General features: G+C 46.1%; 1 protein-coding gene and 1 long non-coding RNA gene across 12 annotated transcripts in view; one reads left to right on the top strand and one right to left on the bottom strand.

Moving 5' to 3' along the window:
• PNPLA4 (patatin like phospholipase domain containing 4) overlaps positions 1–3,091 on the bottom strand; it is a 76,543-nt gene extending 73,452 nt beyond the window's left edge. For 3 of the 7 annotated variants that reach the window (XR_007132774.1, XR_007132773.1, XM_047764059.1), the window contains exons 1-2: positions 2,631–2,793; positions 1,301–1,485 (exon numbers count right to left, since the gene is read on the bottom strand). Coding sequence is in view for 5 of the 7 variants with exons in the window: in XM_047764059.1 (XP_047620015.1) it covers positions 1,301–1,480 (180 nt within the window). In the remaining 2 variants the exon portion in view is untranslated. Of the gene's footprint in view, positions 1–1,300; positions 1,486–2,630; positions 2,795–3,014 lie in introns of those variants that run through there. The other 4 variants (XM_047764061.1, XM_047764057.1, XM_047764058.1 and 1 more) reach the window with 3 other exon arrangements.
• LOC125117916 (uncharacterized) overlaps positions 2,861–23,545 on the top strand; it is a 564,201-nt gene continuing 543,516 nt past the window's right edge. For 4 of the 5 annotated variants that reach the window (XR_007132775.1, XR_007132779.1, XR_007132778.1 and 1 more), the window contains exons 1-2: positions 2,861–2,923; positions 17,456–17,538. This is a non-coding gene — a long non-coding RNA (uncharacterized LOC125117916). The other variant, XR_007132777.1, reaches the window with a different exon arrangement.

The following is a 23,545-nucleotide window of genomic DNA, read 5'->3' on the forward strand; positions in this document are numbered from 1 at the left end:
GTACATTCAGAGACTCATTCCCCACCTGCTCACATGAGCACCCAATACCACCCCTCATGTCTTACCAATGCAGTGAGACCTCGCGACGGGTTCACATTAGCGAAGATATAAATACGAGTAGGTAATCGGACTGACGTCAAGTCTCAAATTCAAGGAAAAGATTCAGTGTTTGAACATCACAGAGAAGGGGCTGTACGTTCACAAATCCTGCTAATTCTCAATCATGCCTAATGTGTTTCTAAACCTGCTGCGGAGTCCAAACCCGAAGGATGCAACGCCAGAGCTCAAGTTTGCTCCCACCTGAAGGAAAGACCGCACTGAACAGGGGGTAAACCACCACTCAGGAGTCCCCTGCTTCAGAAAGGAAATGGGGTTGCAATTCAAACCCCATGATTGTGCTGGTTTGGGCGGAGTTTTCACACTTTACCCTTTCCCAGATCTCGGGTTCTCTTCTGTACAGTCTCTAAAGCTTTCCATCCCTTTTCTAGTACATAAAGACTGGAAGAAAAGTGGATTTCTGAATAACTGGGCTCCAGTCCAGGTTCTCTTCTATAAGCTGCTCACCATAGATTTGAAAACAAGACTTTTGACATTCAAAATGTTGTGGTTTTGAAAATTTAAATGCGACCGCGTCATTCTTGGGCATGGAAGAGTTAATCACTATTTGATTACTGCTCCAAGCCACTAGAAAATGTAATTAACTCCTATTCTTCACCTGCAGAAGCCAGAATGCAGGATGGCTGTCTAGAAGCAGAAAACTGATTAAAAACACAGATTGCCTTAACAGAAATATTTCATGAGGCTTATTTTTATTACTTCTAGATAAACTGCTGGGAGTTCAGGGCTTCTTACTGTGAGAATGAAAAACAAATTAAATTCCAATAGCATTCCACTTAAAAGAAATGACTAGGCTGCCTTCTAGTTTACACACCTGTCTGTAAATAGGAGCAAGCAAAGAGTGACCAGCCACTCCTTCAAGGCCCTGAGAAAAGCCTGTGCTTTTCGCATGGTCTGTTCAGGGAGAAATATCCTTTGCTTGAAGGAAACAAAGCTGGACTCTTAAGACTAAACAGTCAGAGTAACGTAAGGCATTTTATTTCCTTATCCTGTTGTCACCGTCAATAATCTTTTCTAAATGCAGAGCACATATCCCTAATGACTATATTTTAAAAGAAGTCTTAACCTTTTCTGTTTCCCAGGCAAAGGATTATTTCTCGGCAGTCAGCACAGCTAACACTCATCTTCGTTGTTAAGGTGTAATTTCTTGATGAGAAACACAGCCTCGTTACTACTTAATTACCTCTATTTTTTCTGGTGCAGTTACCAGGACGGAAGCAACCAAGGAACCAGCAGAAGCCCCGGCAAAGGCCTGGACATCCTTCAGGAGCTTTTTGCCGTGTTTGCAAAGTGCAGATGCTGCCCCCAAGTGGTAAATCCCCAGAAACCCACACGCTGCGAAGGACAAGTTGATGTGCTTCATAATAGCTGTGAAATTGGCAAGACAGAAAAAAGAAAGATGCTTGAAACTGGTATACTTTGCTCCCCTCCCGGTGTAGTCTTCTGTTACTCATCGATCCAAGGCTTTCTTTTAATATATAATTCTCCGCTCTAAGCACACTTAAAGTCTCATTAGACATCCCAGTCTTTCAAGGAAGTATTTTTCCTGCCCATGTCTCACCTTGACCCAATATAATCCTATTAATTAAAATAATTACAACAGTCCATATTTGCTCAGTACATAGACAATGCAATCTACTTTTTAATTACTTGGTAAAAACCAAATGGAGAAATGACAAGGCATTTGGTCTTTTTTCTTGTCCCTTTGAAACTGTTTTGGGAGGTGGGCCATTGCAGAAAGATAAAATCTCTAGAGACCTCTAGCAAATTCCAAATGAACAACACATTTATATTCTGCAAGTGCACCAGTAAATTTAAAATAGACGTCCGTTTTTGCTTTTAAAAAACAGATGCTCACAATTATTCAATAAGGCAATATGCAGTTATTCAACAATGAAATCTATTTCACAGCTAATTTTATCACGACAAAAGGAGCTCCTTGGTGGGCAAGGGCAATCAAAGGCTCAAAGAAATGCTGTTATCACCTGATACTTGCAATAGATTTAACTGTAAAACTCTATTTCTCGAAACCTCAGTGGGCATGATTTCAGCACCTGTATAAAACAGTGCCCCCCTCCAACACTGCTCACTTGGAAGCCCTTCCTGGGAAGGCGAGGGGGCGGGGGGAGGGGCAGGACCCTGATTCTGGGACCTTCAGATTAGGCACTTGGCCCGACCTGAAACTTAGGAATCTCAGGCAGTTGATATGATGCACGGAGCCAGGCCCTGCGCAAAAAGGAGGCTCAGTCACCGCAGCCTAACCCCGACTCTGGTTTAATTTCTCCAGATTGGAGGAGGTAGAATATCGTGGGTGCTCAGGCTCCAGGGGGCCGGCCAGGGCATGCAGGCCCCGTGTTCCCCTCCCCTAGGGCCTGGGGGCAGGGCGGCAAGGGTCGCCGCTCCATCAGCCCCAAAGCGGCCCTCTCGGACTCGGCCAGGAGCCACCACTGAGCGCCGGAACCCGCCCCTCGCCCGCCTCCACCCTCCCCTCCCCTTCCCTCCCCTCCCCCTACCAATGCAGGCTTGAAGCGCTTCCGCGTTGGCAGCACCCCCCCGCGTCCCCTAAACCGGAAGGCGGGGCCGGGCCGTCACTCAATGTGGCCCCGCCTATCAGGGCCGGACCCCGAGCGCCTTGCGCCCGCCCAGAAAGGTTGCGGGAGGAAGTGGAGCCCGGGTACCCGCGCAGGTCTGTGACGTCATCACGTCCACGCGAGCGAACGTTAGGTCCCGCCTACTCTATTTAAGTCGCGGGAGTCAATATGGCGGCGCGCGCTCGGCCGCTTGACCCCGGTGTCCCCTAAAGCGGGTAAGGGATGAAACTTTCTCGAGTCATGCTGTTTTCGGAAACGTAGGGATGCGTTTTAATCCCTATGCGCCACCCGAGGGTCGGCCCTCACCTGCGAGTCGGCTGACCGTGAACGACCCTCACTTGCTGTGCACCGGAAGGGCTTGGTCTTCTTGGCCTCTGCTTCCCGGAAGTGGTTTCCCTCCACCTCCTCAGGAGGGCCGGCCTTCCCTAAGGGCGGAGTCTAGGGCTTCTTTGGGACTGAAAATGCATTAGCTTTTGGAAGTCCAGCTTTGATTTTCCCCTAAGCATTGTTAGGCCAAAGGCCGGACTGCGGCTCTGGGCACGGTTCACATCCTCGGCCGCCTTTGGCTTTGTGACCTTGGGCCGGTTATATAAGCTCTCTGAGCTTCCCAGGTGACTTCTCTGCAAAGTGGGGTGGTAACGTCCGAGTTGGTGCTAAATCGTAAAGTTCATGCTGCGAACCGGGCCCTCAACAGATCAGCCTCTGTTTGGTCTGGTGGCAGGCACCACAGGCTCCTGAGAGACGTGAGAAGCAGCTTTGTATGGGAGCCACCTCTGCTCGCGTTTCCACCCAGAACCAAAGGACTGACCATTCTTTCAATCCCTAAGCAGTGTCTTTTCTATCTAACCCTAATAACCAAGCCTGGAGGAATTGCAGACTTTCTGGTTGAAGGTTTAACAGGTCTCCTTGTTTAAGGATAGAGTAAGTCTCACTGAAGCTACAGAGGAGAATCTGGAAAATGCAAATGTTACTACCTTAACCGAAAGAGGGAGGAGGGGGCGCTTTCCTAAATGGCCTTTACCTTGGACCTTTTCTTTCTCCTGGCATTTGGGCTGCCAAGGATCTTGCTTCTGCCCCACCACACACTGGAAGCAAGAGCTCTTGACGTGATGACTAAGGAAAAGAATTTGGTTTTCATTCTGGTAAATAGACTGGAGACAGCTGATTCTGAAGCCACCTTAAGGCCTAAGCATAGCACAACTGCATTCAGGATTCTATGAATTCTTTCCTACCATTGGAACTTAGGGAAGGGGAGAGGAAGTGTGCATCTAGGAAATGTGGAAGGACAAGCTCTTCGTTCTTTCATCCTTCCGCTGCCTTCTAACTCTGTGGTCGAGTGTGGTCTTCCCAGGAGAGCATCTTCCAGGAAACTTATTAGAAAGGAAGAACCCCAGGCCTCATTTCACATCTGAAGCAGAGTCTGCCTTGTAGCCGACTCCCCAGCCATTGCTAGGCATGCTAAAGTTGACGAGGCCCTGGTTTAACTCCTGGGGTGGTCTGGTTTAAAGTAATGAGATGGCATCAAAGATGATGGAAGGACAGAGTCCACAGAGCCAGAATTTGGGGCAGTGGAGGCAGAGCACCTATTTCCTGCATTTGGGTGCTGCCAGCAGGTTGATTCAGAAGATGGGTGAAAAATTTGTTCCTGGGGTAGCAGGAGGAGCACCACGACTTTGGAATCGTTTGCTTAAAAGAAGGATGAGCTCGGCTGTTCATACCATACATCCCGGTAAGTGAGATCCTACCAAATTTAAGTCTCCTGGAAAGTGTTCACAAAGCTCTGTAATTTAATTTTTATCACTTGATTGATTGATTGGTCTTTTTCAGGCCGCACCTGCGGCATATGGAGGTTCCCAGGCTAGGGGTCGAATCGGAGCCACAGCTGCCGGCCTCCGCCAGAGCCACAGCAACACCAGCTCGGAGCCATGTCTGCGACCTACACCACAGCTCACGGCAATGCCAGATCCTTAACCCACTGAGCGAGACCAGGGATCAAACCCCCCAACCTCATGGCTCCTAGTTGGATTTGTTTCCACTGCGCCACGAGGGGAACTCCCCCATCACTTTAAAACTCTAAAAAAACTCTTCTCCTTTCTGCCTTCTGCTCTATAGCACGTCTACATGCAAGTAATTAAAAACTTCAGTTTCCTAAGGTGAGGAGGAATATCAGGTTCATTTATCAAATTCAATCATGTCTGTTTTCCTAGTCTTAGCACCATCCATAGCCCTTGGCGCATAGCGTATGATTAACGAATATTTGGACCATTGTATTTAAGTAAACCACTCTGCTGATGTGGGTATAAAGTGGTTTAATTGCCCTTTAAGAACATTTTCCAGTAATTGCTTGTTTTCACATCTCTAGTTTCCTTCGCAATTTAGCTTTGAACTGGTTTATTTTTAGCCCTTGATCACATCTTCATGAAGCATCCATTGTATAGCAAACAGTGGGCTGGGTCAGGGCACAAGAAGTGGACAAGAGTTCAGTTCTTCACGTAGGTCCTCGAGGGTGGGGAGGCAGTTGATGTGTAATTGCTGAAGCGTGATCATGTGCTAGTACAAAACCACACCGTGGGCGCCAGGTGTGCACACTGAACTGGGGAGCTGGAAGCCCTTAGCTCCGAGTGGGGCGGGGGAGGGGCACCTGCAAGAGCACCTGTCACAGAAACAAAGCGCCCAGGCTTTTCCCTGTCTCCAGCTTCTTCCCACAAAAGGAGGAATCTGCGTGTTCTCCTGAAGACAGAGAAAGGTACCAGGTAAAGGATGCTTGCCACACCTGTACCCCGAGGACAGGGCCTCACCTCACAGATCTCTTGAGTGTAATTTCCTGTTCCAGCCTACTGACCACACGGAGTTCTTTATTTTCCAACCTTGGCATCTTAACACGTGTGAATGCCTGTGGGACAAGCCATGGTTCTCTGTGACAACACCCTCATCCTCCCTCCCTTTGCCAGGTCCTCATCCCTGTCACCTCCTCCCAGAATCTTTTTGGTTGTTTTGTTTTGTTTTGAATTTAGGGCTGTGGCATTCCCGTCATGGTGCAGTGGAAACAAATCTGACTAGGAACCATGAGGCTGCAGATTCGATCCCTGGTCTTGCTCAGTGGGTTAAGGATCCAGCATTGCCGTGAGCTGTGATGTAGGTCGCAGATGCGGCTCAGACCTGGCATGGCTGTGGCTGTGGTGTAGGCCGGCAGCTGTAGCTCTGATTAGACCCCTAGCCTGGGAACTTCCATATGCCACGGGTGCAGCCCTAAAAACAAAACAAAGTTGAATAAATAAATAAGTAAAATTTAGGGCCATACCTGCGGCATATAGAAATTCCCAGGCTAGGGGACAAATTGGAACTGCAGCTGCCCGTCTATACCACAGGCACAGCAACACAGGATCTGAGCCATATCAACGACCTACACCAAAGCTCGCAGCAGCACCGGATCCGTTAACCCACTGGGTGAGGCCAGGGATTGAACCTGCATCCTCTTGGATACTAGTTGACCCCTAACCTGCTGAGCCACAGTGGAAACTCCCTCCTCCCAGAATCTTACATGGTGAATGGATGAACTTTAAAGATTAGATGCATAGGCTTTAATTTCAGGGGGTCTTTAATTTCAGGGGGTCTTGGCCACACAGCAGCACCCTTTCCAGAAGGACATCAAGGGGATAGCTCGGGTTGCCAGGACCTCTGTACCAAGTGGAAATATTCCCTTGTTTTGCGGCCTCTGTGGAATCTTGAGAGAGGCGCTCCTGCTGTCATGGAGTAGGACATCCCCCTGAACCCGCAGAGAAAAAAGCTGCATCCCTTCCCATGCGTCATTGTCTCTGTGGAGGAAGGGCAGGTGATCATGAGTGAATGCCACCCCATGGACAAAGCCAGCCGAGGATGCTGGCAGTGTAGAGGGAATCAGCTGAGAAAGAGACAGGAGCTGGCCTCCTAGGTGTGATAGCATTCCTTGAGCCTGGGGATGCAGCTGTGACCACCCCTGGCTCATTCCGACACCATACCCATCTTTCTCTTAGTTTTCTTAAGTGGCTTAGAACTGAGTTTCTCAATCTTGCAAGCAAAGCAGTTTTCACTAATAGAAGCGTGTTTTTCATTGCACCTGTTTTCTGTCTGTTAGAAATTCCCTAGAAAAACTGACTCCTTGAAGGAAAACTGGGGGATTCTTTTTTAAATGGAAGGGTATTTTTTTTTCTTTTTGGTCTTTTTAGGGCCTCACCCATGGCATGTGGAAGTTCCCAGGCTAGGGATTGAATTGGAGCTGTAGCTGCTGGCCTACACTACAGCCACAGCAATGCTAGGTCTGAGCTGCATCTGCAACGACGTACACCACAGCTCATGGCAATGCAAGATCCTTAACCCACTGAGCAAGACCAGGGATTGAACCCACGTCCTCACGAATACTAGTTGGGTTCATTACTGCTGAGCCACAGTGGGAACTCCCTTTTTCAAAAAATATATCAATCATATGTGTAATATGTATTTCTATTTTATATGGACATCTGTGCTAATATATATGTAAATGTATAGAGGTAAGCACTCTGATGACATCTGCAAACAATTCAAAATAGGCATCCTTAGGGAGGGTAGTTTACTTGTGATTGGATACATCTCAGAATATGCAATAATCTGTAGCTTTTAAGGTGACATGAAACTATCAAGCTGTTTCTAGTAAGGAGTAACATTTTAAAAAGTAACCTTTATAACTTTTTAAAAATAACTTTAATTTTAATTTAATGTGAAAGATTCCAAGTATAATTGACACTGAACTGAGAAATGAAGATGAAAAGATTTTCTGAGTGTTTCTATTCTTGTATTAGAATTACTTAGCTACAGGGCTTGGAATTGAGGTTCTGCGTATGTGTGAGATAGGGCAGTTCAGCTTTCAAAATTTTCGTACTTAAATGATAGTTTTGATACAAAGGGGGTTTAGATCTTTGGTAGCCAGGTGGTGGTGTCGTGGGGTGATGGCAAAAGTGCAGTACAAGATGCATTACAGAGTCCTAAATATTTTTAAAAGCCCAGTCAAGGAAAATCTGTGTCCTCTACCCTGTTTTCCTTGTTGCTAAAAACAGCTATGCCCTTGACCTGGCCGCTTGTGATCCACAGTTTGTACAGATGACTGGAAATGGCCCTTCTTGTTATCCTTCAGATAATTGTCTTCCAGTGGAGGGGATATATTGGGGAAATAATATCAGTGTCAAAAAAGTGGTGTCAGCTTTGGTACCTTCTGCTTCATCAGATTCACCAAAATACCACTCTGTTTTAATTTGGAGTACAGGATCTAATCATGACTGATGCCGTTATCAAAAGAAACACCCTAATTGCTAAAACATCCAATTATCCAATCACCTCATTTCAAAGGCAGAAAATGAGAATTCTGGTCTATTTTAACGTCTACTTGTATTTATTGGACTCTTATAATTAATAGTTATTATGCCTGTTGACTGCTCATTTCATGCCAGTCCTTTGTACCCATTGTCTCCTATGACTTCCAACGTGATGACAAGTGGGAATATACAGTCAATGAGGATTTAGAGCTGAAGTGATTTTCCACATCCCTGCAGAGATTATCAGTTCAGGTCTCCCTAATTCCAAAGCCTGTGCACAGACCTTCCTTGCCTCCACTGGTTCAAAAATGAATTAATGAGAGAGTAAGCTCTTATTATATGCCCAGCATGGTGCATGTGATAACCTTCTTATTCCTTCAGCTCTTCTTTTGGTCAGAATTTGTCTTTGGTCTTCATAGTTAGATAGTAAAAGTTTTAGGAGTTCCCGTTGTGGCTCAGGGAACTAAGGACCCTAGGTGAACTCTGTAAGGATACTAGTTCAATCACTGGCCTTGCTCAGTGGCTTAAGTTTCTGGTGTTGCTGTGAGCTGGAACGTCATAGGTAGGAGATTCAGCTTGGATCCATTGTTGCTGTGGCTGTGGCATAGGACTGCAGGTGCAGCTCTGATATTCGATCCCGCAGGTGTGGCTGAAAAAAGAAAAAAAAATTACTAAAAAGTGGTAAAAGTTCTTAATGTATGTGATGTATGTGTTTATTTATAACATTTAGGAAACTTGTTTGCATCTGGAAAAGAAAACAAAAGTGTAGCAGTTAACTAAAGCTGCCCTTTCTGCACTTATCTATTATGACAACACCTCTTTCTGATTACTCCTCTTCCTGGAAGCTGTTATAAAGTAGCTTTTTGTAAAGAGCACATGCCTTTGCTCCATCTTTAAATAAACTTTATTTACTGTCTAACATGTGACAAGGACTGAGTAGGCATTGGACAATTTTTTTAAAAAATCCTGAGATACATTGTCCATTTTTATTTCACTGTTTTTTCTTGCTGAAATGTACTTTTACATCTTTCTATTCTATTACGTCCTATTTAATTTTCACAGCCTAAACAAACTGTTCTGCCTCAGTATATCTTTTTGGGTTCAATTAAGCGGCCTTCTGTCACTATTAGTCACACCTCCTCTTTGTTACCAGGCATGAGGAATTGTGATAGCATTTATCCTCTTTTAGTTTCGTGGGAAACGAGGGTGTCTCCACTTTCCATGTTCAAAGTGGGTGTGGAGGAAGGGCTGTCTTGTACTTCTTGGTTTTGGCTGACCTCTGGAACAGAGCTAACATGTAACACATGCTTATAAGGGTTGAGAATCTTTACTTGGTATGTTTCAGATATCTAACTGGCTTCAGCAAAAAGAAAATTGCTAGTTTAGACACTGGGAGGTTGAGAGGTAGGACTAGCTCTAGGTAAGGCTGGATCAGGGCATCCAGTGAGTGCTGGAAGGCCACTGTTAGGCCGTTTCCTGTTTGTCTTGTCTTCATTTCATTCTGCAGTGGGGACCTCCTCAGAAGGCTGCTGGCGGCCTCAGAGCCTCTTAGTGTATCAGTGGAAACCGTCTTTCACTGCCCACTTTTTAAACTTGGAAAAAGGCTCCGGCTGGTTCTGTTTTTGTCACATGCATGTCCCTGGAAGAATCGGCATGAACAGCAAATTGTGAAACAACAGTGTGGGCTACAGTGGGGTGGGCGAGTGCTGTGCAGATGATGGACAGACGTGAAGGCAACTGTTGCCAGGTCCAGATGGAGCTGTTAGGCAGGCCTCCGTAGGCCGAGGCCTGGCCTAAATCAGCATGTCCACTGCAGTACCTGATAAATATTTGTTCAACTAGGCAAGCAAAAGTGCAGCTGTAATCACTTATAAAACAGAGAAATCTAGTCCTTTCAATATATAAAACTACCTAATACATATTCATCTGGTGAGTACGTCCCCTAGACACACAACAACACAGTTGCGATGTTTGGTGCATTGACAAGTTGGTTGCGGTTTTAGATATGTTTAGATGAACAGTACGTGCTATTTGGCATCCATGTTCACCATTGAATTAACAATATTTTGTTTGCTTTTTATGAATGTTATGGGCTGTTTGGGATGTTAAAGATGGTACAATACTTTTGCTTACCAAGTCCTTGTAAATATTTGCCTGTGATGAATTTCCGTGTAGAAAGCTGTGGCTCTAAGAGTCCTAGCAAGGATCTTACCTAGGGTCCGAGAAGTAGATGCTGAATGAATGTTTGTTTCTGACAGCGGTGACGATAATGATAGAGCCCCTTCTACCTAAAACATTTGGTAGTGTAGGAAGTGATCTGAAATGTCTTCCCAGCATCCCTTACTTCATAGCATTTTCTTTTTTTTTCTTTTGTCTTTTTGCCATTTGTAGGGCTGCTTCCCACGGCATAGAGAGGTTCCAGGATAGGGGTCTAATTGGAGCTGTAGCCGCCGGCCTACACCAGAGCCACAGCAACGTGGGATCCGAGCCGAGTCTGCAACCTACACCACAGCTCATGGCAACACTGGATCCTTAACCCACTGAGCAAGGCCAGGGATGGAACCCGCAACCTCATGGTTCCTAGTCAGATTCGTTAATCACTGCGCCACGATGGGAACTCCCTTAGCATTTGGGAAAAGAGTATAGTCACCGTTTAGTAACTGTCCACTAATGTATTTTATACTTTATTTTAAAGTCATAAAAAAATACACCCCTCACATAAACTTAAAAGAAAAAAATGCTTTGCAACATCTTCATAGAATTTCTCAGACAAAGGTGATATGATCCTGGAGTTCCCTTGTGGCTCAGCAGGTTAAGAACTTGACTATGAACCATGAGGCTAGTTTGTTCCCTGGCCTTGCTCAGTGGGTTAAGGACCCGGTGTTGCCACAAGCTGTGTTGTAAGTCGCAGCTGTGGCTCAGATCCGGTATTGCTGTGGCTCTGGTGTAGGCTGACAGCTATGGCTCTGATTTGACCCCGAGCCTGGGAACATCCATGTGCCATAGGTGCGGCCCTAAAAAATGGAAAAAAAAAAAAAAAAAGATTTGATCCTAAACTGTACAGATGCATTCCCTTTTTGGAAGACTACAGAATGGGTCAGAAGTCCGAAATGGAGGTCAAAGTGAAATTTTGCAAGGATTCCAGCTGACGTGTAAAAGACAGCTGTAATTTCAGAATCTCCTCTTAGGGCTTGACTCCTCAGAAAACCAGCTGCAGAGTTATGACTATTAGAATGGGATAGGGTTATGGAGCCATCCTTGTTGAATCGTGTGGATTCTCATGCACTATCCTAGATCTCAATTAGCAGGTGTGTTTAAAATGATGAACACAGAGAATTCATCCTGTAAATAAGAGCAGTGTAAGTTCCAAGTCATTCCAACAGCATCCACTGCTCGAGGAAGCCTGTCTCCAGGTGTCCCTGCCTAATATTAGTTTTGTGTTTCTAAATTCCTGCGTGGAAGCCAGAGAGCCCTCTTTATGTTGTCATTTTAGGAGCCAAACTTTCTTTCCAATATTTTATCCTTTCTCTCCTCACCTTGAGGGAGCATGCCTGCATGCTTCGTGTGCTTCTGAAGGGCTATGTTCTCAGAAAGCAAACCTCCTGACGGAGCCCTCGGAGTAGCTGTGTGTTCACATCGCCCTTAAAAGCCCCTGTAAAGCAAGAACCCTAAGGTTAGGCATCTCTAAAAGGTCTTTGTAATGCTGATGTTGAATTTGCCCAGTTCTTCACATATGTATCCTCCAAATTTTATTTTTATTTACTCCTTCATCTACTCCAAAGTTTAGAAAATTAGCTCCTCCCCAAAGATGAGCACATTTTTCAAGTCGCGTCCTAGAAAACATTTGGATTCTCTAGGGTGCAGAAACATTCGTAAGTAACATTTCAAATATAAGTAAGTGAGCTTAACTTCACCCTTCTATGAACACAGACAAATGTAAAGGTTATCTTCCCTCTGTTAGAAAAGAAACCACACATTTTTGCTTCATGTTGAGCGACTGGGCTCCTTGTGGCTGAGCTCTTCATCTCCGTGATCCCACTTGTCTTATCCTTAACACCCACGGGAGGTAGATTTCCCTCCGATGTTGATGCATCGTTGTTGAAATCACAGGTACTTTTGTTATGTATGCCTTTTTCTTGACATTTGACTCATGCCTCTTTTTTTTTTTTTTTTTTGGTGCTTTCTATGCTAGGATGACGTGCCACTCTGATACCTCTCAGAGCACAATGTCCCAGGTGGACTTTTTATTTGCTTTCTCTCTCAGTGCTTGGAGGGGACCTGATGCCACCTTCGTATTCATTTTTGTGTATGGAACACACACACGTGCTCCTTACTCTTTGCGTCTTGTGTGACCTTGCACCTGTCCATGCATGTCACGTTGCTAAGGACCCTGTGAGGTGGTACCCTCAGGGACCCTCATAAGGCCAGGATGGTGAGCGAGGTAGAAAGAAGTGTGGTAACTTCTGGAGATCACACACTTACTCATCGGCAGAGCCAGGGTTCCTTTCCTGATGGCTTTTCTGAGCTGCCTCCCCCAGGGTCAGATGTTCAGAAGCAGGTGTCCACGCGCGTGGGGTGTTTTCAGAGGACATTGTCGCAGAGACCTTGATAAGTGAAGCCAGTCGTGATGCTGTCCAGCTGCACCATCACAGGAGCTTTAGAGGCGTGTCCTGCAGCAGACCATTCAACATGGGAGTTCTCGAGACTCAGACTTGGGGTCTCCTTCCTTCCCTGTTCACATGAGGCAGAACGTCATTCTGCTGTGGTGCAGCCTCTAGGCCTGTGGCCTCCGTGTCACGTGGCAAGATGGCAGGACGACTGCTCATATGGATGGGGGGACTCAGGATATAGTTGAGGGCAAGTCTCTGCCTCAGTGAAGTGGGGGAACCCATCCTCCCACGGGCAGATGGAGCAGGAAGGAGGGCCACTGAAGTAGAAAGTCAGCACGCTCCATTCTGCCATTGCTCGTGTCTGTATGTGGCAGGGGGCTTATAGACAATACAGGCCATGCCCGTTTCCCCAGATCCAGCTGCAATACCCTAGGTACAGCAGTTCTGGAGCCTGGACGTCAGACTTACCATCAGGAAGAAACAGACAGCTCCCAGGTGAATCTTATGCTGTCGCCAGGGCCGAGGCCCACTCTTCTTGGAGGCAGTCTCAATTTGGCCCCTGTAAAGGAACGAGTGGTTATTCCATCTTTTGCTTTTCTCCTGTGGCATCGCTCCAGGTCACGTGGTTGGCTAATATGGGCAGGTGATGCGAGGAAGAAAGGGCATCATAGGGTTCTGTCTCGGTCACTGTGTCCTCAGTATCCTCTTGCCTTCTTTCTGTGTTGGTAGGACGTTCTAGGGATGGGATCACGTGTCCTCTTGACGCTGGTGGTGTTCCTGCTGACTCAGTCCTGGATGTGGTGTGCTTACCTTGTGCACATCTGCTGTAATTCTCTTCCTGCTCGGGGGCCTCGCAGACCCTATGCATGACAGTGGCAGCAAGGGAAAGCAGAAATGCACCTTGCGTGCAACCGATTTGTTCCCTTGTGTGTGTACCTTACTGTGCCTTTGGACTTCACTTGTAAAACTCAAGTGCAAGGATAAAACTGTTACAGATTTCAGGGCGGTGACAGCAGAACGTGAAACCACGTGTGGGGTCCTTCTGAGCCGGGGGCCCATCATGCGTGCCCTGCTCAGAAATACGCTTCTGGATACCCAGAGGTTGTCTTGCTGGCTGATCAGAGCAGGACACTGCAAGACGCGCAAGGATGCAAATGAAGCCCCATTTCCCGGAGTTGGGAGAGCTGGGGAGGTCTCGGTTGATTGTGTGTTTAGTCCTCTGGGAAGCCAGCAGACCGCCCACTGCCTGCATCTTGCCACTCCCCACATCGCCTCCAGACCGAAGGCGGACTGTCCCGGCCAGACCGCTGTCACCCGCTTGAGTCGACACACGCTGCCTCCGAAGGGCCGGTCTCTGTGGCCTCCCTGAGTCGTGACTGCAATCTCCACATCCAGTCAAATGTTTAAAGATCGAGAAGAGGACAGCAGAGACTAATATGGTCGTTTTTGTCCCTTTCATCCCTTGCCTTCTTCGCCTTGACTCTAGAGGACTTAGGATTTCACAGGTGGATGAATCAGGTCCTGTCCTGAGTGAAATTCAGGTGGCTGGAGAGTGTCGGTACTTGTTCAGACTGTTTCTGTGTATATTCTTATCTAAAATGTTCATTGGCGTTCCACATAGCCATTGCTTTATGGAGTCTGCTTTATGAGCTTTTTTTTTTTTTTTTTTTTTTTAAGAGAAGAAAACTACATTTGAAAAATAAGCATCAGGAGTTCCCATCGTGGCTCAGTGGTTAATGAACCTGATTAGTATCCATGAGGATGTGGATTTGATCCCTGGCCTCGCTCAGTGGGTTAAGGATCTGACATTGCCTTGAGCTGTGGTGTAAGATACAGACATGGCTTGGATCCCATGTGGCTGTGGCCGCAGCTGTAGCTCCGATTCAGCCCCTAGCCTGGGAACCTCCATGTGCCATAGGTGCAGCCCTAAAAAGACTAAAATTAGCATAAGATAAGTATAGTTGTCTGTTAATTAGCTCTTATACTTAGGACTATTGCTGATGCACCTTCTAGGTCTGAAAAGCAGCTTTTAAACTGTGTGTATTACACACACACACAGTCTAGGGGGAATAATTATTTCACAAAAGAAGTATGAGGTTTTTCTAGTCCTACAGTAATTTTTTTTTTTGGTCTTTTTTTTTTTTTTTCCCATTTTCTTGGGCCGCTCCCGCGGCATATGGAGGTTCCCAGGCTAGGGGTCGAATCGGAGCTGTAGCCGCCGGCCTAAGCCAGAGCCACAGCAATGCGGGATCCAAGCTGCGTCTGTGACCTACACCACAGCTCACGGCAATGCCAGATCCTTAACCCACTGAGCGAGGCCACGGATGGAAACCACCACCTCATGGTTCCTAGTTGGATTCATTAACCACTGAGCCATGATGGGAACTCCTATAGTAATTTTTTAAGACATAAAATGTTTTCTTAATTCAGAGGAAACACATTCTTCATAGAAAAAGTTAGAGAATACATTTTAGAGAAACAAAATAGGGACTACCCATGTAAAATTAATGTGTATGATATCAGCCCCCTCCCATATAATGTATAATTTACTTTGTACAGATTTCCGTCTCAAACGTAGTATAAAGCATTATCTAAAAAGCCATCAATGTCATATAACCTAACCAAATAACGACTTAACTGCCGATGACTTAATTGATTATACAGTCAGTGACGTAACATTAAATGTAAACAAGACTCCTTTTTGCATATCTTGTTTTCATACGTCTTATCAACGGCGTAGACTTCTGAACATCATTTTAGCACATAATTTCTGTTTGCAAATGAGATCATTAGAACAGAAGTTATATTAGATATTGATATGTAATTATTTCCTAGGCTTTTTCACCACCTAGATGACAGCTTCCCGCCAGCTTTAACAACCATGCCGTCTGAATTTGTGTCTTAATAAATTGATAAATTACGACATGCTGTGGGTGTCCGTGCTGCACATATTAAATCCACGAAGAGCAAGGCCGTCTGTAAAGGAATACGGCAGATTTTCTTAACATACTCATCAGAACTCATACTTTAACGGAACTGTTTTATTCAACACGGTCATGGTTTTATTTTTTTGCTCTTCAGGGCCGCACCCGTGGCACCTGGAAGTTCCCAGTCCAGGGGTCGAATCGGAGCTGTAGTTGCCGGCCTAGACCCCAGCCACAGAGACTCGAGACGTGTCTGCGACCTACACCACAGCTCACAGCACTGACAACGCCGGATCCCAACCCACTGAGCGAGGTCAGCGATTGGACCCACGTCCTCATGGCTGCTAGTTGGATTCGTTTCCGCTGCGCCACCACGGGAACTCCCAGTTCAACACCGGCATGTTAAGAGCTTATTAACGGTCTCTGTAATCTGTAAGTGTCTTTACTCAGCAGTATCAAAGTGGGGATACGCCATGCGGCCTGTTGCGTTTTCACAGGCCCTTGGATATGCTAATGAATGAGAAGGTAGGCCACTGTTTAATGAGGGAGAAACATAGCCGTGTAAGCCTTCAATGAAGGTGGTACTGGTGATACAAGAGCCTGCCCCACCCAATCAGTCCCGGGTAAGAGCAGCATGACTGCTGAGCTGAATCCTGCACAGTGGGCTATCCGAGGATGGGTAAAGCATTTAAAATTGCACGAATCAGATAGTAATTATAAGGATGTGATAGCTCTGTACAATGTCAGTGGTATCTCGGTTTATCATGGTGAGCATTTGAGTTTTTTTTTTTTTTTTTGCCATTTCTTTGGGCTGCTCCCGAGGCATATGGAGGTTCCCAGGCTAGGGGTCTAATCGGAGCTATAGCCCCCGGCCTATCCCAGGGCCACAGCAACGTGGGATCTGAGCCTACACATCTCACCGCAACATGGGATCCTTAACCCACTGAGCAAGGCCAGGGATCAAACCTGCAACCTTATGGTTTCTAGTCAAATTCGTGAACCACTGAGCCACGACGGGAACTCCATGGTGAGCATTTGAAATGTAGAGAAGTAGTGAATCCTTGGCTTGGGTACCAGGAAGTAACTCGTTCTGAAGGTCGTTTTACTTCAAAAACAAACTCAGAAAAGGAGATGAGATTTGTGATGTGGGAGTAGGGGTGGGGCCGGGGGGGCATGGATGAAGGCCGTGCAAAGGTTCACCCGTCCAGTTACACAATAAATAGGTCCTAGAGACGCAGTATGCAACATGACAAAGCTACCGAACGCTGCTGTGTGTTACACATGGGAGTTGTTAAGGAAGCAAATCTGAAGCAGTCTCATCACAAGGAAATACATTCTTTTTTCTATTTCTTTAACGTTGTATACATCTAGATGAGACGATGGATGGTTGCTAACCATATTGTGGTCATCATTTCACGATATATATACCTCACATCATTATGTTTTTCATCTTAAACGTCGCACTATGTGTCAGTTGTATCTCAATAACACTGGGAAGAAAAGTACATTAAGCAGGATTGTATCACCGTCCCCCAAAAGCCGGGAGCTCCTTTTTGGGGGATCCTCTTCCAGAGTTTAGGGTATTTGATTGACTGTCCCACAGAGGAGCACCTGGTAACTATTTGTAAATTGGGTTCTTTTTCTGTGCGTAGCTGCTAGGTGAGTCTCGGTGTGTCCGAATCATACCTACCTTCGAAGGGCTGCGGGATGGTACAGAAGGATGGCATGCACTAGGTGCTCAATGAATGTTCACTGCCGATGGACGACAAGAGGTCTGACGGGGATTGATGCACAACTGGAAAATTTGAGTTCTGGCCTAGAAGCAGATAGGTGTGCGTGCTGAGCCGGCTTTTCCCGTGGAGCTTGCTAATTCATTCTGTCCCTTCCAGGAGGTGTTCAGCAAGGTGAGGCTCCTCTGACCAAGAAGCCGGCTGCCCAGATACGCTAAGCACGGCTCCCTCGCATATTCCGGGTGAGTACTTTGCCAAGCACTGTGTGTATTTGCGTTTTAAAATTTAGATGCCTTTCTTTCGGTCAAATCAGTTTGATGTAACGTTGCCCTGTGTGCATGTGTATTGATATATGTACATGCATGCACACACTCATGGACTGGAAGTCGAAGTGACATGACTTCAGGTAAGTCAGCATTTGTTTTTTCCGGTTTATGCAGACTGCCTGGTTCAAATCCAGGGTCGATCACTTATAGCTATGTGTCCTTGGGAAGGTTTCATTACTTCTCTGTTCCTTAATTTATACATTGTGGACAATGATTACACCTAAATGATAGAATGTGCATGAGGCTGAGTTAATACATGTAAGGAGCCTAAAATTCTGTTTGTCACATTACAAGAACTCTTTAACTATTGCATTGTTACTATCCTAAACTGTCACAGTATTAACATTAAAACATGTAATTTACCAGATCAAATAATCTATAAAATACTTGTCAGTGTGTACAGAAGAATAGTGATTATGCTTAAAATTTAAAATGTTTCTGAAGCCGAATGAGTTAATCCATGCTGAGTATAGAATGCCTTTTATCACATAATAACTATTTTATTGTTATCATCCTTAACCATGATAATATATATATATATATATATGTGTATATATATATATATATATATATATATATATTTTTTTTTTTTTTTTGCTTTTGGGCAGCATACGGAGGTTTCCAGGCTAGGGTGTGGAATCAGAGCTATAGCTGCTGGCCTATACCACAGCCACAGCAATGCCAGATCCACAGCTCACGCAATGCCAGATCCTTAACCCACTGAGTGAGGCCAGGGATCGAACCCACATCCTTATGGATCCTAGTCAGTTTTGTTAACCACTGAGCCACGAGGGGAACTCCAACCGTGATAATATTAATATTAGGAGTTTCTGTTGTGGCTCAGTGGGTTAAGGACTAGACGTTGTCTCTGTGAGAATGAGAATTTGATCCCTGGCCATACTCAGTGGGTTAAGGATCTGGTGTTGCCACAGCTGTGGCATAGGTTGCAGATGTGGCTTGGATCTGGTTTTGCCATAGCTGTGGTGTAGGTCATAGTTGCAGCGCTCATTTGACCCCTGGCTCAGGAACTTCCATGTGCTGCAGGTGTAACTATGAAAAGAAAAAAGAAAGAAATTAATATTAATCTATTAACATTTAGATTAGTAGATCCAACTTTTTAAGTATTTTAGTATTTTAAAATCGTTTGCTATTTAGCTTTTGATTGTTTTTAGTGTTTTCAATATGTTGAAGATGTGAATTACTAAAATGAGGATGAAATTAAATGGTTAAAGTGGAAATGCAGTAATTTGGCTAGCTCTTCTCTCTAGATGAAAAATACATCCTGAAGAAATTCAGTTCCTTGGAACCAAATACATTTTAAAATTCTAATTCATTTTTCTTGCAATTTATAAATCTAGCATTATTAAAATATTCATATTGTTGAGCTAATGAGGCATAACAAATTTAATTTGCAAAACAAAGATGACAGGAATAGAAGGTGATCCATAATCACTTTTTTCTAAGCCTCATGTTGTAGGCACTTCATCAGAAAGAGAGACAAATCAGACATATTTTACAACTCCGTAGAACTTTGCAGATAAACTCTTGGAAGATTGTGGAATAATAAAATATTGGAACAGAACATTTTGTATCGTTTTCACTGTTTCTCATTCGAGTACGGTGCAACCCCACTGTCCTTGTCAGGGTTGTTTGACACGTGGGGGAGTGCATTGTGTTGTTTGTCACCAGGAAGTCTTCATTCCACAGTGTCATCTGATTCCGTGAAGGGGGAGCAGAAGAGGGGTGGGTAGAGAGAGCCACGGATCGCCTTGCTGGTCCATGGCCAGCTCCAGTGCAGAGATGGCCGTAGCGGATCCACGTGCTGGGCAGAAATGGCCAGGCGCTCCTACTGATGACCATGCTCCACTGCTGGCTGGAGCTTCCCGACAAGGGGAGGGGGGCTCCCTTTCAACCTGGGGGCCCATCCCAGGGGGCTGCCCGCTGGGTGTCCTCCTCGTGGCTCATACACAGGCTCTTCCTCAGAGGTGGCTGCGAGTAGCCCATCTCCAACTCTGCAGCCCATCTCCAACTTGGTTCCTAAATCCAACTGAGCATCCATCTGGAGGCTGTTTGCCATGGGTACCGCAGATGGCCAGAGTTCGGCGCTGGTACACGGCTGGACCGTCTGAGTTCGTAGCATCTCTTATGGGGAGATTATTCACCTTTCCTTCTGGTTTTTCAGGGGAGTGTGCAGAAGAAGGCCGGCAAGGAGCTCAAGGGGTTTTGCTGTGATAAAGCTTGTCTGTTTGAAGGGCCATTTAACTCTGCCTAAAGCAGGGATTCTTGTTTTCAGTTCTAGTAGTAGGGGTGGTGGTAATTACAGCAGGAGCGGGGAGAGGAAGAGATGTAGCAGTAGTATTAATAGGAATAATAATCATAGCTAATGCTTCATGGACACGGTGATAAGGTCTGCCATGTAAAATCTTATGCACTACTTACAAGAACGCTACAGAACAAGTATTGGTATTGTTTTCATTTCAGAGATACTATATGCAGAGGTTAAATAGACTGATACGTGAAAGAAGTGGAATTTCAAACCCATGTGCTAGGATTCCCCAAGCACCTGTTGCTGTTCGCTACCATTTCAAATCTAGATGTGGGTTTGATTACTCCATGTTCTTATTGCATAATGTGCCTCGTACCTGTGTATTTAATGATTGTTAGGCCTCCATTTGCTCACCTGTAGAAAGTCAAGAATAACAAGAACCAAGCTGACTTTGTCATGGCATTAATGTGAGGAAAAAAAAGGATGATGTTGAGAAAGGGCTCTGTAGAGCGTAAACTCTTCACCGATAATGCTGGTGATTATCGTACTGGTATGAAATAGTCTGCGTTTTGGAAAGGAGACTGCCATGCCTTTATGCAGGTCTGACCGCAGCAGGGCTGGGAGATTCATTCTCAGGAATTACTATGATCCCAGAAACTTGAGAGCTGGAAAGGCTTTGGAGGTGATCCCGTTCGGTGGTTCTCAGCGCAGGTGCCTGTTTACTTCTTTTGGGGGGAGCTTTTCAACATTGTGGATGCCCAGGAGTCAGTCCATTTCCAGAGGTCCTGTTGCATAGGTCTGGAGGAGGGCGTAGACATCTCAGTGTGTGTACATGAAAACACAAGTGCATTTGTCCATGTAAAGTGTACATACACATGCGCGCGCGTGTGTGTGTGTGTGTGTGTGTGTGCGCGCGTGCGCAAGCATGCATGTGTATATGCTCCAAGGTGATTCTGATGTGTAGTCAGGAGGCACACATGACCAAATAAACCAACCGGCTTCTTTCTGATAACTGGGATGCTCATTGGTTTGCCCAGGATGGTGACAGCCAACCTCTGCTGCCCAGGGTCCCAGCTGTTAAGCCCACCCCCTTTCCCTCTCGTGTGTCGTGGTCTGGATGATAAATTATCCCTTCCTCTGCGGATGAGGAACTGAGGCTTTGGGAGGCTCTTTTCCTTCCAAAAGAAACTGAATAGAGCGTCCACCTTGGGCTTTCAGGGATTCCCTTGGGAGTCATGTGGAACATGTGCCCCCTTCTTCAAGAGAGAATTTCTTCATTTTGCTAGGATCATAAGACCTTTTTTCTTTTTCTTTCTCTTTGTGTTTTTTGTCTTTTTTAGGGCTTCACTGGCAGCATATGGAAATTCCCAGGTTAGGGGTCGATTCGCAGCTGTTGCTACTGGCCTACACCGCAGCCATAGCAACACGGGATCCGAGCCACATCTGTGACCTACACCTCATCTCATGGCGACATGGATCCTTAATCCACTGAGCGAGGCCAGGGATCGAACCCACATCCTCAGGAATACTAGTCAGGTTCATTACGGCTGAGCCACGACGGGAACTCCAAGAGCTCTTCAGTAGAGAACTCCACTGTGTTGCCACGTAACCCACCTGAGTTTTGTGATCCTGAGATCTCCCATGTCACCTGAATCATGTATGCAAACCACCTTTCAGCGCTGTTTCAGTTGCTGCAGGCACCTTCTCTGGAATGCCAGCCATTGTAATTGAGGAAATGACATTCGGAAGACAGATGACCCGCTTATCAACCCTCTCAGAACTTATTCTCCGAACACCATGCAGGGCAGTGTGGCCCTTGCTGGACAGGATATCGCTGATGGCAATGTCTGTGAGACCTCTGCCCAACCGAACGTTTGACGTCAACCGAGAGATCTGACCTGTCACTGCTCGGGCAGCTGCTGCTGCCGACGTTGGTGGAGAGAGACTTTCTCAGCCAGGGTCAAATCTGATTTTGGCATTGAGGTCGGCGTAACTCAGCATAAACACGCCCCTGAAGAATTAGGACACTTCTCAGCTAGTCGTCTGCCTTTTGGGGGTACACAGGAAGTCTGTATTTGGTACCCATGGGATGCTGTGGGTGTGACCCATGTTTTCTGTGACAGTCATTTGCATTTCTCCTCCTCACTGGGCGTACCGTTCCGCTGACTCAATCAGAAGTGCCCATCTCGGAAGATGAAACATTTCCACTGAAGGACATCGGAGGGGAATAAAGGACAGTGGGTGTTCCTGTCCCCCCACACTAATGGCTTCACCGCCTCGAGGGATCCAGGGGATTTGTGACACCCCAAAGACGCAGTGTTGTCCGGGAGACTGCAGGCCTCACGGTTTTATTTGCCGCACGTTGTGGGTGAAAGAGATGGATTTGACCTTCTTTTGCAAGGTTCAGGAAAACCCTTTGCAAAATATGCTGATGCTTTTCTTTGACTGCAGAATTGCGTTAGTCTCACTACTGATGGTAGAAGTGTGTTGGGCTGGTCCACATGGCTCCTCAGCACACCGTGGGCTCCTGTTACTCAAAAAAAAAAAAAAAAAAAGTGTAGGGAGTTTCCTGGTGGCCTCGTGGTTGGCGACCTGGCATTGTCGCTGCTGTGGCTTGGGTTCCATCCCTGGCCTGGGACCTTCTACATGCCTCGGTGCAGTGAAAAGAAAAAAAAAAAAAAAGAAAGAAAAGGAAAGTGTAATTCCTATGATTAGGATTGAGAGTCCAGGAAAATTTTACTCTTGCCATTACCTGATGTGAAAAAGAAAGGTCATCAGATTCCCCCAGACATTGTTTGAGGAAAGTCGACAAACAAAAGCGTCGTTCACGTTTCTTTGCTGATTCTTCCAAGACAAGTGGGGTGTCCCATCTCTGTGTTCTTAGTGCTCTCTGCACACTCCTTTATCAGGACCCCGGGCCTACCGCACTGGAATTCATTGTCTGCAAGTCTTTCTCTGGGTCCAGACCGGAGAGCGGAAACCACGTCATACTTCTGTTTGCACCCCCAGCACTTAGCAAAGAAAGGAACACATACTGGCTGTAAAAGCCCTGAAGAAACCCTTGAGCGGATTACTGACTGGCCACAGAATTGGAAAGAAGCTTGAGTATCCAGGCAGGAATCGTGTGCTTGGCGAGGACACCGTCAGCGAGCTCTGATGCTCAGGCTGAAATGCAGACACGAAGTGAAGCATCGTGGAAACCAGGCATTTCCTCTGGATAAGGAGTGTAAACTCTTTTCAGTATTTGGAGCGAATCGACTCCTGATTCTAGCAGCCTGGTAGAAGGAGGGAGGTAGGGAGAGCTTATCAAACAGCTGGTTTGGCTCACATGAATCTATATGCGGTTTTCTGTTTGTTGGTTTGTGTGTGTGTGTGTGTGTGTGTGCGTGCGTGCTGTGCCTGCAGCCTGTGGCAGTTCCCAGGCCAAGGATCTAACCTGCACCACAGCAGTGACAATGCTGGATCCTTAACCTCTAGGCCACCAGGGAACCCCTGAATCAGTATGTTTTGATGCCTCTGCTGCAGATGCTCAACCAGAGGCACTGATCAGGGTCCACTTGGAGTTAATCTGGTCCCTGCGGAATGCCTTTCAAAATGGGAATGCCCCAGGCTTCATGGATACACTTTCGGGAATAGTGTGTTGATGGGATCACCCAA

This window comes from Phacochoerus africanus, chromosome X, assembly GCF_016906955.1.
Source record: "Phacochoerus africanus isolate WHEZ1 chromosome X, ROS_Pafr_v1, whole genome shotgun sequence".
NCBI lineage: Eukaryota > Metazoa > Chordata > Mammalia > Artiodactyla > Suidae > Phacochoerus > Phacochoerus africanus.